The sequence below is a fragment of the Anabas testudineus genome, chromosome 9 (genome assembly GCF_900324465.2).
Source record: "Anabas testudineus chromosome 9, fAnaTes1.2, whole genome shotgun sequence".
Classification (NCBI taxonomy): Eukaryota; Metazoa; Chordata; class Actinopteri; order Anabantiformes; family Anabantidae; genus Anabas; species Anabas testudineus.
This window is the reverse complement of record NC_046618.1, coordinates 26,042,511-26,056,532: the sequence shown is the minus strand read 5'-3', so window position 1 is coordinate 26,056,532 and position 14,022 is coordinate 26,042,511. Positions and strand designations below refer to the sequence as shown.

Below are 14,022 nucleotides of genomic sequence, written 5' to 3'. Positions count from 1 at the left end.
ATCTACTGACAGACAGAAGCAATCAAACTCCAAATCTACTTTCCACAAAGAACTCAGTTGCTCTCTGGGTTTGTCTGTCTTTGGGTGGGTGGATTGCTCCTGTCTCGTTCCCACAGCACAGGCCAGAGCTGATGTGAAGAACAGCTGGATGAGAAGGAGGGAGGAGGAGGGAAAAAGCTACGATGCAACGTGGCGTTTTCCATTCTGCCTGGAAGCCACACAAAAGAAAAGAGCAGGAGGAGTCGTGATTATACCACGAGACTCTCTCTTTCCTCCTCCCACATCACTTATCCCTCTCTTTTCTCCCTGTCTCTCTCTTTACCTCAGTTTGTTCCCTCTCTTCCTTTAATTCTCTTACACCCTTTCTCTCTTTTCCCCTCACCCACCCTCTCCCTCTCTCTCTCTGTAAACGTGGCAGTTGTCTCTCTGTATTTGACTGTATTTGTAGTGAAGAGCTGCAATTACAGTGTGTTTGAAAATTTCAGCTAAATTATCCATCTGCAGGTTTAAACATGCTGAGAGCTGAAACTAAACTATAATATCCACTGTAACATCACTTACAGACAATTTAGGCTGAAGGTGCAACACTGTGAAACTTAAAAAGAAAACAAACAAACATCACTGATGTGTTCAGTACTGAGAATAAACCAAAGATTTTCGACACTGCACAGTCATGAAAATGTGTGTTAATATTCACAGAGGGGAATTCTGGGAAGATGAGGATCATGATTTAAGACAACAGCTGGTGATGAGGAGGATGTTTCCAACCATGACTGGATGCACTCGATGTGTACAGTACTTTGATGTATTTTATTATGGTTTATGTCCCTAAGGGAACGTTTGAGGGCTACAACTATCATTTCTATGATGCAAACAATTCAGCCTTAGTTCCATCAGTCCACAAATCTCTTTCCCAGTAGCACTGTGAGGTTTTTGGAAAACTTCAGGTACACTACAATGTTTTAATGTGAGAGAACACACAACACAACGGATGATAAAACAGAAGTGATCCCAAGAGTGAAGTACGGTGGAGGGAGCATCATGATCTGTGGCTGCTTTGCTGCTGTTGTGTGTGAATTATCACAATATGTCAGAGGTGATGTGATATGGAACAGGCCTACTTAGATTCTGCTCATGGTTTTGGGTCTCACTTATCTGTCGAGGCTGCATCATTAGCACCACCTTGGAATGATGTATGAACACTCAGTCACATGATCAGTACCTGCGGCACACCTGCTACTTATTCCCCCAAATCAACTACACTGGTTTTAATTACCTGTAAATACCTGTATATTTATAATATATTTTTTATATATATCTTCTCTCTGAGACATGATGAGTTAAATTAATCTTGTTCAAGTATCATTTAATTTTTAATAATTTGTTCACGTTTTCATATCTTTGCCTGTGGCTACGTCGACTTTAATTAACTTCTATTTGTCTCACCTGTGTAGGATTCAGTCCTCACAGTCTAAAGGCAGCAGAGACTGTGAATATTTAAAAAAACATCAAAGCTAGTTTTTAACCACTATTTCCTCTATAAAGTCACACTGGCCCTTAAAATGATTACTGCTGTACACAGAGGGACAGGGAGCCTTTTCACTGTGATGGATGTTTTGCCTTCAGTCAAACTCACCCCCCCCCCTCCTGCTGCTGCTGCCGCCAGTCGACTAACAGCAGCAGAAAAATAAATTATGGTTTTTCTGCTCATGTGATTTCATTTCAAGGTGTAAATGACATGTTGACTTTCACAGGCTAATTTAAAATAGAAACTTCACAGAAACCTCAAGAATCTGACTAAAATAGGACAAACGTTGTTTTAATTTAAAGTTATTGTTAGTTTCCAAACCTCTTCATGGTTTACAACTAGTTTGTTTTGTTGTTGTTTTGCACAAAAAACAAAAGGAAAGAATGAAGTAAAGAAGAACGTATGCACATAACCACTGACGTGCATGTGAAACAAGATGCTTTCATTTGGACAGAGGAGTCTGCTACTGTCACGGAGATGTTCATGAGGAGAGCAGGAAAATAAGAGAAACAGATTGATGCGCTGTGCTAGTTTGACGTCACAGTGGAACACAGAAGAAATTAAATATGAACACATGCATGTGTACGGGTGTAAACACCCAAGATGCATCTTATATCATACCAAGTGTAAACAGAGCCTTGTTGTGTTTCCACCAGGGAAAGTGAAGGGAAATGTTTGGATTTCATTTGGTACAGTGGCGGATTGCACTGAATTGATCCCAGGTGTGTGGTTCAAGTTCCAGTCTGCAGACTATTTAACAGCAGCAGTTGGTACCAGCTGATCAGTTCGACTTTCCTGTCCCGTGTCCTCCGTAGGAAACGTGTACCAGCATGTAACTCATGGAGTCCGTGGTCCACATCTGTTGCCACCCATCCCAGCAGAAGTGGTTCAGTAAACGCTGAAACGTAAATGGAGGTATTCATTATACTGACATGTATTGGTTGGTTGTGGCTGAGTCTACGGTTCATGATGGTCTTGGTTCTTCAGGATCAGTGGAACAGCTCAGTTCTTAAAACGTGACACAGGACTGTTGGTGTGTTCCAGGGAAGTCTGTGATTTAGTTCCTCAAAGCAGTTTGACTGAGCCACCGCATGGATACAAAACCCGATGCAGGGTTATGAGCTGTAATTACACCAGCACAAAGGACAGCGATGAGCTCACTGCCTGACCACAAGGATTCCAGTCCAGGTTTGTAAGGATTTGTAACGGACACGCTGTCGGTATGTGAAGCTCAGCCGCAGTGGGCGGAAACGTTTCTGAAGGAAGGATGTGAAGACACACGAAACGTTTTCACTAACTGGACTGAAAGATGAATTTAGTAGGATGTGAGTTTGGAAACTGAATCCTAGAGAGTCAGTTGATTTTGAAAAGGGCACCTTTAATTAATTAGGTGAAAGGGAAGAGGTTTGAGCCCCCAGAGCACCCCACCTCTACACGTGCCTTTATTATAGTTTAGTTTCAACATCATGTATTTTAAATGAGGACCTGAAAAAGCTGATGTTATCAGATTTTTTAAAAATCTGGTTTTAAACTGAAGATAAAACATCTACAGCTACAGACAGTCTGGTGACGTGTAAACCCGGGAGTTAAGCTGCAGTTTGGACACAGTGTACTGACATCAGACATATACACACTCACACAGCAGGGTTTTTATTCTGTATCTGGTTTCCAGCTTGTTACTACACAGACACACAGACACACAGACACACACACACACACACACACACACACACACACACAGACACACAGACACACACACACACAGAGTCTGGACAGATCAGAGGTTGAGCAGTAAAACGTTTTCTTTTTTTCTAATGTGACGTGTGGACGGATGGAGGGCAGGTCTTTATTCCTGCTTCGTGTCATTACACTGAGAACAGCAGACAGAAAACACTTTTAGAAGACAAAGAAACCTCTTAATGTTCTATCTTAAAGTCCTGTTTTCCTTTTATGACTTTATTAACATATAAATTGAATAATTCAGGGATAAAACAGCCAAAACTAAATAAATCCTCCATGCTCTTCAGTCTGGTTTCACAGTAATGATAAAGGCTTTAACAACTTAATCTGAGGTGTCAGTGGAGTAAAAGCTTGTATTGAACAATTAGGAGAAAGCTCAGACATTAAGGAACTTGACTTTATAGTAATCTGAACAATTTATGTTACGCTGTTGGATATTTAAGTTGAGTTTTTATAAGCATTTGTCACCAGTTCATTTTCCCACTATTAGAAGTAGTAAAACTACAGAGTAGAAATACTCTAACAACCAAAAGTCCTCTGTTCAAATGCTTTTTATTATAATATATAATAACTGTAAATATTGATGCACTAATGTGATCATAGCTTTAATGTTAATGGAGCATGCACTAATGTGGAGATTATAAGTTTTGAATCTAATAATTAAAATTTGGATTACATTACGTACGGCTGGATAACTTGGAAATTAGTGTTTTGTATTAAAAATATGAACAGTAACTAGTACAAATACAATATTTACCTCTGTAGTAAAGTTGCAGAAAATGACAATACTCAAAATTAGACTTAAGTACAATAGTTAAGTAAATGTACTTAGTTACTTCTTATTATTTCACCTTTAGCGCAGATGTTTCTCTCTATTTTCAGGCTGAATACACTTGTTTCAGTAAAAGATGATTTTTACAAAAGACTCTGTTTAATGTTGAGTTTTTGTAAACGCTTCCTCAGAACCTCAGCAGACGTGAGGTCTTCTGCCTCCACAGGTTTGTACAAGCTGCTCTGCATGTTCAGCAAAAATTGAAATCATCACAGTATCTCAGCTTATCTTTCAGCAGAAACGCAGTTTTAACAGGAGGACAGCTAGTAAATGTCACCACAGTCCAGTGTAGAGAGAGCTGCATGAACTGAACTTCCAGGAAAAGAAGAATCACGTCTAACACTCATTAGCGGGGTCAGTGTTGTTCATGAGGTGTTCATCAATTACAACTCAGCCCAGAGTGAAGTCTGACATTAAAGGCTTCAAACATTGCAGTGTAATTCATCTCTTCTCTGGGTTTTTACAGCCTTGTTACAATCTCATCTTTGTTGCTGCAAAGAATTTAAAGATCTGCAGGCTCGGCCTCCACAGTATCAGATAAAGCCAGATACAGTACACGTGTGTTTATGGTATGTTTTCATCTGCTTTCATCCGTCTCCTTCCTGTGCTGTGTCTGAGTGTCTTTACATCGCCGTGTACATTATGTTTATGTCCAGTGAAGACGACACTGTGCTATAACTACAGCTCTAGATGATCCCTATCACATTCCAGTCTGAGCTGTGATCTCAGCTGTGATCCCTCTTCATCTCAACTTTGTGTTTTGGAATGCAAATCAAAACTGGCAACGCCAAAACAAGGACCGAGGCGGAGGAGGAGGGCAATGACAAAAAACACGTTTTGTTGTTGTTGTTGTTTTCTTGTCTCAACGTCCATGTTTTGTACTGCAGAGATGGAGAAGTAGTGTAGTGCAGTAGTAGCAGTAACGTTAGTACATTAAGCCCCCTCCTAAACCAGGGTCCAGCCTAATAAAACCAGCTGAGCTGAAGTTTGGCTCCACTTTCAATGCAAGCCTTTGACCTTTTTGGTCCAGTGGTGCAGCTATGTACAAATTGTTGGAGTCAGATCTGATCATCTGGAGAAAGAACAGCACATACAGTGCTGTGAGCAAATGAGGGAACAAGAAAGGTGTAGGTAGGCAGTGCAGATCTGGCGATATGAAAGGAGGACAGGTGTGCACTGGATTCGTGAGAGGAGTCCGGACTAGGACGGAGACAAAAGTCTGAGGACATCTGGTGGACACAGCGAGACACTGAAATGGAGGAAGTCACAGCTTCAGGATTCGTTTATATATTTCATGCATCACAAAGTGCCACCAACGATGGAGGGTCGGGTGGTTGTTGGCTGTCGTCAGTCTTAACCTCCTGATGATAGGTGTGTTTGTTTTGGATCCTTCAACGGGATCTAACAGCCCCGACAACACCTCGATGCCACCTCACCACAACCCATGAAACACACACACTGACATACTGTAAGTCACCTGTTGGTGGTCAGCTGAGGATTAACATGCAGCTCAAAGCTTTAATAAGCTGAAGTTGAACGAGGAGGATGGACGAGCTGAGGATGTGTAGTTTCTTTGAATTTCTTTGTGAGGAATCAAATGAATCATTTAAGTAGTTTCTGTGATTGTGTGGCTTGTTTACAGGTTTTTTGTCTGTAGATACTGATGAATCCCTTTATTACCAATATTTTGATGGATTTAAAGCATTTAAACTAAAATCTCCTACAGTACTGAACTCCGCTGACTCTCAGCTTCTTCTGAAAATGAGAATAATCAGATTCAGAAAGAGAGACAGTGTTTGTGCTTGTGGCAAAGTAATATGAGGAACCCGGTGACTGTGCCGACCACCCTGTTATCTGTGGAGTGCGTTGTGTACACAAAGAGTCTCTGTTCAGTGGCTGAGTCAGAGGTGGGGGTTGAACTGTCCTATAAGCACTCAGTAGAAAATGTGGATAATGAGGCAGCTTCAGCAGGCTACATGCTAAAATAACATGATATGTGCAAACTTATCACACAACTGATGTAATACAGCACATATAATATATATATTATATATATATATAATGTATATATATATATATATATACAACATATTAATATCACAAATGTCATGAATCAAATCTGTATTTAGAGATTGTGATCGAGCACACAGGACCTTCAAGTTCACCTATAATCAAAGGTCGTGTGTGGCATTGAACTGTTTTATTTTTTAAACCTTTTGTGTCTGTTCTTTGTTGCACTGGCGCCGTTAGAATCAACATTTGGTCGTGTACGTGTATGAAAACTTATGAAACAAACTTGACCTTTGGCTCTGGAGGTGGGAGGGGGCACAGACATGAAGTCCAAGGAGTCACAGTGTGTTGTGGTGGTAGACTTTGTAGGGAAACCTTTCTATTCACATGCTCGTCTTCCTGTTGGGTCACTGCATGCAGCTGGATATCGTAAAAATAAATAAATATATGGTCACAACTCTTGTTACATCTCAACTATTATGTCAGATCACTGATCACTGATCACAGATCACACATCACACAACTACATTCATACATGTTTAACCTTATAAAGAAGATCATTGTGTATCCTTGTCCTCATTCACCCTGACACAGGTATTAACTCCTTCCTGTGTGCACAGTTCATCTGTGGTTCTGAAAGGTGAAGCTGTATTTTCACTTTTATTGTGACAGTGGAAAAAGAAATAAACCAGAAAATAAAAAATCTGTTCCCTGCAACCTGCCCCAGAGCTCTTCAGGTGTTACAGGAAGTGGACACGCGTTGATCACACAGCACCTCCTGCTGGTTAAGAATCAACTTCACCATGTTCCATTTATTAAGGCTTTATATAGAAAAGATGATACTACACTAGACTACATCAGAGAGCACAAAGCAACTGTTTGTGTGCAGTAAAAGGAACTGACACATTTTTAATTCCAATATCACAACGGTGATTGTTCTCTCATCAGGAACGTCTCAGTTCAGTGAAGGAAACTGGTTTCATCAGTAGGACATACATTCTTGTAGTGTTCGTACTGTGTTTGAGTTTTGTGCTGCTCCTTGTGCGTAACCAGACAAGCAATTTGTTTGATACATTAAGTCCCTTATTTAACCTGAGTTCTAGTGAAGTTACCATCTTTCAAATCACGTTATGAATGTTTATAGAAATTGTTCTTTAAAAACAGTATATGCACATTGTGACCAATGTATATCTACTTACACACAGGACATGTACAGTACATGTCTCATATTGTATTAGGATAAACCAGATTAACTAAGACATCGTGATGCACTGAAGCATGATTGATTTTATTTTGAGGACACACAACAAACCAAGACAATTAAAAACAGTCCAGGCAGAGTTGGTCGTCTTTTCCTAAAGGAACAGAGTAACAGCGTGAAGTATTAGAAGGATTTTAAGAACACAGTGTTTGTTAATAATAAGTTAATACGTTTAATTCATCATGGCGTTAGTTGACCCTTTTGTAGTGTAAAGCACAATGAAGGAAAGAGGAAGCACAAAATAAAGTCCAGCAGATGGTCCCTGCAAGGAAGAGAGACAGACTGAGATTTCCCCCAAGTGCAGATGCACAGACATCTTCATATAAGGAGCCTCAAAGGTTTCAAATCCAAGAATACTGAGTCGTATAAAATCATCTTCAGAGTATAATACAGATCAGGGAATGTACTTCAAAGGCGTATGTATGTCTACAGTCCTAGCTTCTTGTTTTGCAGCATTAAGGTGACGGTTTATACTTTTAAGTCGTACATAAAAACATAAAAATGGCAGCCACTGGAGAGTCCTTCTCCCAGAGTTTTAGATTTCAAATGAAGATGTATGAAAAAACCTTATTGATTGAACCTTATCCTAAATTTGGGGGCTTGCTGTCATTCTCTGAACATGTTCACCTACGCTGGCCTTGCAAATCACAAACAATACTGACACAAAATGTGCATCTGCAGGGGACTTTGGTGTACATGAGCTGTGGGACTGGCATCTCAGGGTGGAGGGTGGGGTGCATCAGACTCTTCCTGACAGGTGAAAATCTTAAATTCCAATATTAAAGTTCCTTTTGCCTCAACAGCAATGTTTTCCTAGAGAAAGAATTAATAAATAAATAAGTCAAATATCATGTCAACTGATAATCGCTGTCTTCATTAGACACAGGACTAATGAGGACTAGTATGTGAATTTAAATTAAACTTAGAGCTGCACACAAGGATAAATACAGTATAAATCTTCTTATCTTTACTGTTTAGATTAGATTTAAATGTTTCTTCTTTCCCAGGTTTATAAATAATCATAATAATCCTCCTCAATCACACAGATTTGTTTATGGGGATAATAAACGGTGTGAAAATAAATCTACAAGTTTAACTGGCAGTAAAAGAACAGCCGGTATTACCATCATGTCACCTGTTCTACGTGAACAGATTCCTTCATTTTGTGCCGTTGTACTTGACTTCCTTTCCACATTTCTTCAGTGTCTCCATGAGTACGTCTACATCTTTGTCTGACTCAATCCAAACCAGTTTCTTAGGCAGGTCAATTTCAAACTTCACATCTGTGATGAGAGAAAACAGGTTGGCAGGAAGGCAGGTTGTTGAAATCCAGAAAGCAACAGTATTAAAAATACTATTAACCTCACTGATACTGGACTGATATGAGAAAGAAAAACTGACTTAAAATAAAAGTGCTGCTGCATCAAGTGACGAGTTGAAAAACCCAACAGAGCCAAGAAGAGTCAAGAAGTAAGAATAGAGGTGTCTCTCTTTTACTCTTACTATTTATTGACGTCATCTATAAACTAATCCTTGCACTGGTATTAGGAGGGACAGCAAATAATACACACTAGTGTTCAATGTTCTGCTATTGGTTGTTCCAACCACAAGTTTGGGTGGGAGGGCTCGTCACAGTAATATGAAGTATTATTTTGCTGCAGGTGTTATAAAGGCTGACGTTATGAAGTTGAGACTTGAGGGGACACACGTCATTTATTGCATGGTTTTAAGAAACAATCATAAAATGCAGAATGCAGATTTAGCTAAGTTACCATAGGCTACACTACACATAGATACACATCTATGCTAGCATGTAGAGAGAGATCAAATACTTGATATTTCTGATGATCTAGTTTGACTAGGACATGCAGACAGGTCTCAGCCTCACCTCCCAGTTTGTTGAGGACTCTGGTGACAGCTCCCGAGCACCCCTCACATGTCATTGCCACTTCAAACTCGTGCTTCTGTTGGAGACACATTACATAATTAGCTGTTATCTTACTTTCTATGTGACATAGGATATAATGAGGCTAATTATTCTATATAATACATATATGTAATTATATTCATTTAATTAACGCTTTCTGTCACTTTCTGTGACATCAGATCATGAGAAACCATGGAGGCTGCAGACAATTGTCTGATCTAAACTTACAAAACAACTAAAATATCCTGTTTACAACATCATGTGACAACAAAACCCAGCAAACTGTCCCTTTGGAGAGGCTGAAAGCTGCAAAGATTACATTTTTCAATATTTATGCTTGGAAAATAACTGAAACAAAAAATGTATTGACAATCAGGTATCCAGTAGCGTTAGCAAATTTAGTGTGTTTTGTGAGTAACACTAACTTTATGGGCTGTTACTCAATGAAGCCAGTCAGCTGGACTGATCCTGGTGTCTAACTCCTGTGGTAGAAATGAAATAAGTCCTTATTAACTCTTCCACATGATCCATGATCCAACTGAAGCCAAGTCTGAAACCTAACGCTAGCTTACACGCTAACTTACTTAGCTTCACTCAAAAGCTAAAACTTAACCACAAATAAAACATCGGTCTTAAGAACTCACTGTCATGGTTGAAGAGAGTGTCGCAACCCGTCCCAAACCAGCGGTGGACTTTTGCCTCGGACTTTCTTACAAGTGCTGTGAACAACCGAAAAGAAATGTAGACTGTCCGGTTAGCTACCGAGTATTAAGCTAACGGGTGTTAGCACAGCAACCGGATTTCCGGTGAACATATTTCACGCTAGTGCAAAGATTCTGTACATGTACAAACTATATTACAACTATATTTTGTATAATTAAATATACATATTTATTAATGTGTAACAAATACAAACTAATAGACAACGTCAAATATTTGCCTGGTTGTAAACCAGGTAAACATTACTTCCGGTTATATTCTGGGGGCATGTTGAGTAACTTGACGCTCCACAAGTCAAACTAGCCGGGCCCGACTTTCACTGTTGAATTTATAAATATATATGTAGTTGTGCTGTTTTCTTAGTTATCGTGTCTTTTTTCAGTCAATTAACGACGTTGTCCCGGAGATAGCGACAATAAACGACCTCGAAACGAGTAATCAGGTTAAACCAAGCGCTTCCAATGGGCAACGTTTTTCAAAATAAAAGCGCCGTCAGTCGTGACTCGTAGATTTGTTACACACAGACCTGAGAAACTGAAACTAAATTAAATATATGTGATTAAATCCGATTTCAATACTATTATAATTTGCTTTATTATCATCATTTAAAGGTTCCCAGCTCAACACAAACCTATGGGTATGGCTATTGGTTCTGCACAGATTGGAAGGAAAATGTTTTGAGCACTGGTTTGCCTGAATATTTTATAAAATAAGTAACTAGATAGATAGATAGATAGATAGATAGATAGATAGATAGATAGATAGATAGATAGATAGATAGATAGATGATAGATGGATAGATGATAGATAGATGATAGGATGGATAGATGATAGATAATAGATAGAATTGATAGATAGATAGATAGATAGCGCGATGCGTGGTAGATGCGATAGATAGATAGATAGTAGCTAGATAGATAGAATAGATAGATCGATGCTAGATAGATATCATAGATATAGATAGATAGATCTAGATAGATAGATATAGATAGATCATAGATAGATAGATAGATAGATAGATAGATCATAGATAGATAGATAGATAGATAGATAGATCATAGATAGATAGATAGATAGATAGATAGATAGATAGATAGATCATAGATAGATAGATAGATAGATGATAGATGGATAGATAGATAGATGGATAGATAGATGAAAGGTTTTTAAAGGTTTTTAAAGGTTTTTCAAATCCTAATCTACAAAGAGGCAGCTAAATGTTAGCATGCTACATATAGGAGGTAGCTAGCTGATATGACACTGAATACTAATTAACTGTAAAAACATTATTTAAAGATAAATTACAGTGGTTTGAGTCATGTAATTAATCGCGTCTTTCCAGAAAAAGGGATTAAATATGTCCGTTTTAGCCTAAAACGCTTTTTAGCAACATGCTAACGGCGCTTCTGTCCGTTACAGGCCGTCTCTATGACAACAGTGCGTCAGGTACGACGTCCTCTGACGGCCGAGTCATGTGACCTCACCGCTGGTTCCCTGAAGCCGAGTCCCGCTGCGGCTTCAATCGGTGCAACCAGCAGATATGACTGGAATATGAAAAGAAGAGGTCTGCGGCGAGCTTAGCTGTTGATAAATCCAGCCAGGGGACGGAGACAGAGGGCGAGGTTTCTCCGAGGAAGGTTGGTAATAAGCTGTCTACGTACACAAAGATAGCGTGGAGACATATAGCTATAGAGCGTTAACTAGCTAGCTAACCAGCGGTGGCTAACTGGACATTTAATCCCACTTAACGTGAGCTAAGTTCATGTCTTTGTTAACTCGCGTTAACGTCACTAACACGCAGAAATTCCAATGTTAGCCAACGTCTTCCCTCTTGCTATTTCAGTCGCTCCTCTGTGTCCGAGTCCTTCTCGGAGGTTAATCCCAACTAAACCGTTCGTACTCAGCCTCATGTAAACGGACGGAGGAGTTTCTGGACAGATCCCATCAGCTGGGTTTGTCTGCTTTATCACAGCCTTCATTGAGGCTGCAGGGAAACCCTCGTCTCTGGCCAAAGAGTAGTTCAAATGATGGGATTAGTGGTTTTAACCGGTCGCCCTGCGCGGCGTGTGTTTGTTCCGTGATTAAGAGACGACAGTGGTCATTAGAAAACCCAAAAACAGCTGGTAAACAGTGGATTAAAGTGGCCGCACCCTGCTCAAACCCAGAATATGGTGTGTGCTCGCTTAGGCATTGAAAGTTAATGTCACTTAATGTTTTAATGTTGACATCCAGACCTGTAAATGTACAGATTACAATGTTTTGTGCTCGAGGCCAAATGACCTGGTCTCTTTACCATTACAGAATTGAAACTCTTATTGTGGTTGTTGAGGTTTCAATACGAACTAGACACATCCTGTTAAACTTAGTCTCTTTGGGTTTTGTTAAGACTTTAGCCTCGATGTGTCATTAGAACAGCTTCAGTACAAATCTACTAACCTCTGGACTCTACTGGAGCCATAGAGAACTATTCAGCCCCAATGTCATCCTGTTCGTTCATTCATTCATTCAGATTTTGCTTTTAATTTGTCACCCTTATGTTAACTGTTGTTGAAGAGGCTGATGTAAATTTGTCTGTTTTTGTCATCTCTTATTTTAATTATAATGTGTAATTCTGGAAACTTTAGTGTCAGTGCTGTTGTGTTAAAGTCCTGGTGTGAAATTGCACACCATTGTGTTTTCATTTCCATGGTGCTTGCTTTAGTCCTGTCACGTTACAGCATATTGTGAAATTGCTGAGTAGCTCATAATTTGGACACTTTGGCCTGACACAGTTACTTAGCAGTTGTTGTAGAAGTCATGCTTCTTTTTTGTGAGGTTACTGAACGCCTGCTAAACAATGGCTCATTCTCAAGTGGCTTCCTAGGAAAAATTAAATGTCACCCTGTTTGAACACATTAGGGGCCTTGTACTTTTTCTTCCTGTAGTATCCCCATTTAGTTTTACTGTGGAACATTAAAGAAATCAAAGTTTACAGTTTAAATGCAGAATAAATACAGGACATTATCAACATTTGGAAATGCAAATAATTTAGGTTCCTCAAAATTGCAGCACAGTCTGTTGTCTTCATTGAATCAACAGGTGAACAGCACACAGTAGGTAGGAAAGATGTTTTCACATAATAATCATCATCCCCCTGCATTACAGATATGCTCTAACAGTTCCTCATTTGCTAGTAAAACAGTAATGAGAGTCACAAGAGAAGTAAAACCCATCAATGTCCTCCAGTCTCTGCAGACACAGATCATTAAACACAGCAAGCCGGTAGAGCTGGCTGAGTAGGACTGCAGGTCTTGTGTTAAGGGATTCTCTTATTATAATTATAAACAAACTGAAAAGTTGTTGTTGTGTTTATTACAGTCAGGTGGTGTTTGACAGTTCCTCTCAGATGTGAAGGGTTGATGCTTTTCTTTATCATACATGATGCAAATTGTATATAAATTAAATATCTGGGCCCCAAAAAAGATAAAACAATGAAATTATAACAGGGACATTTCATTACTCTGACATTTTATAGACAAAATAAGTTTTGCAGTTAAGTGAGAAAATAGTCTGTACACATTAAGATAAATTGTTAGTTGGAGCTCTGACCCTTATTCTGCTCTTATATAACATCATTGACAGGTGTGCTGGTCTTTAAAAGCCTTGAACAAAGACCATCCAACACCGCAGCCTGTCAGCCCAAAGGTTAGAGGAAGAAAGCTGCAATAAATGCAATTTCCCTGGGTGCAGTGTGATTGTATTCAAAAGCTTATTTAGCCAAAATAAGCAGGAGAAATTGACTAATTGTTTCAGCCTTTAGCACCAATAATGACTGTAATGTATTACATGGAGTTTGAAAGGATGCTCTTTGCCAGTGAAGTACAAGATGTTTTGGTCAGTTCTTCATACACTTGTGACATTTTGCACCTAAATGAAACCTTCTAAATTACCAGGTTAAGCTGTGATCAATAATACATATAATACATTTATATAAAAAGTGTCAGATTGTTTTACTTTCACAGAAT

General features: G+C 39.2%; 2 protein-coding genes across 5 annotated transcripts in view; one reads left to right on the top strand and one right to left on the bottom strand.

Moving 5' to 3' along the window:
- Window positions 1-7,378: 7,378 nt before the first annotated feature.
- On the bottom strand, window positions 7,379-10,100 carry atox1 (antioxidant 1 copper chaperone). Of its 3 annotated transcripts, XM_026344150.1 has the most exons (5): window positions 9,943-10,088; window positions 9,724-9,780; window positions 9,260-9,335; window positions 8,496-8,654; window positions 7,379-8,184 (listed from the first exon to the last, which is right to left on the bottom strand). In XM_026344150.1, the coding sequence occupies exons 3-4, from the start codon at window positions 9,312-9,314 to the stop codon at window positions 8,530-8,532; spliced, it is 180 nt and encodes a 59-aa protein (XP_026199935.1). In that variant the 5' UTR covers window positions 9,315-9,335; window positions 9,724-9,780; window positions 9,943-10,088; the 3' UTR covers window positions 7,379-8,184; window positions 8,496-8,529. The 3 variants fall into 3 exon arrangements, with proteins under 3 accessions (XP_026199935.1, XP_026199934.1, XP_026199933.1); XM_026344149.1 differs by lacking the exon at window positions 9,724-9,780 and having other exon boundaries at window positions 9,943-10,100; XM_026344148.1 differs by lacking the exons at window positions 9,724-9,780; window positions 9,943-10,088 and having other exon boundaries at window positions 9,260-9,350.
- Window positions 10,101-11,493: 1,393 nt separating this feature from the next.
- slc36a1 (solute carrier family 36 member 1) overlaps window positions 11,494-14,022 on the top strand; it is a 35,416-nt gene continuing 32,887 nt past the window's right edge. Inside the window, exon 1 of one of the 2 annotated variants that reach the window (XM_026344135.1) lies at window positions 11,494-11,655. The gene's annotated coding sequence lies outside the window, so the exon portion shown is untranslated. The remainder of the gene's footprint in view (window positions 11,656-14,022) is intronic. The other variant, XM_026344134.1, reaches the window with a different exon arrangement.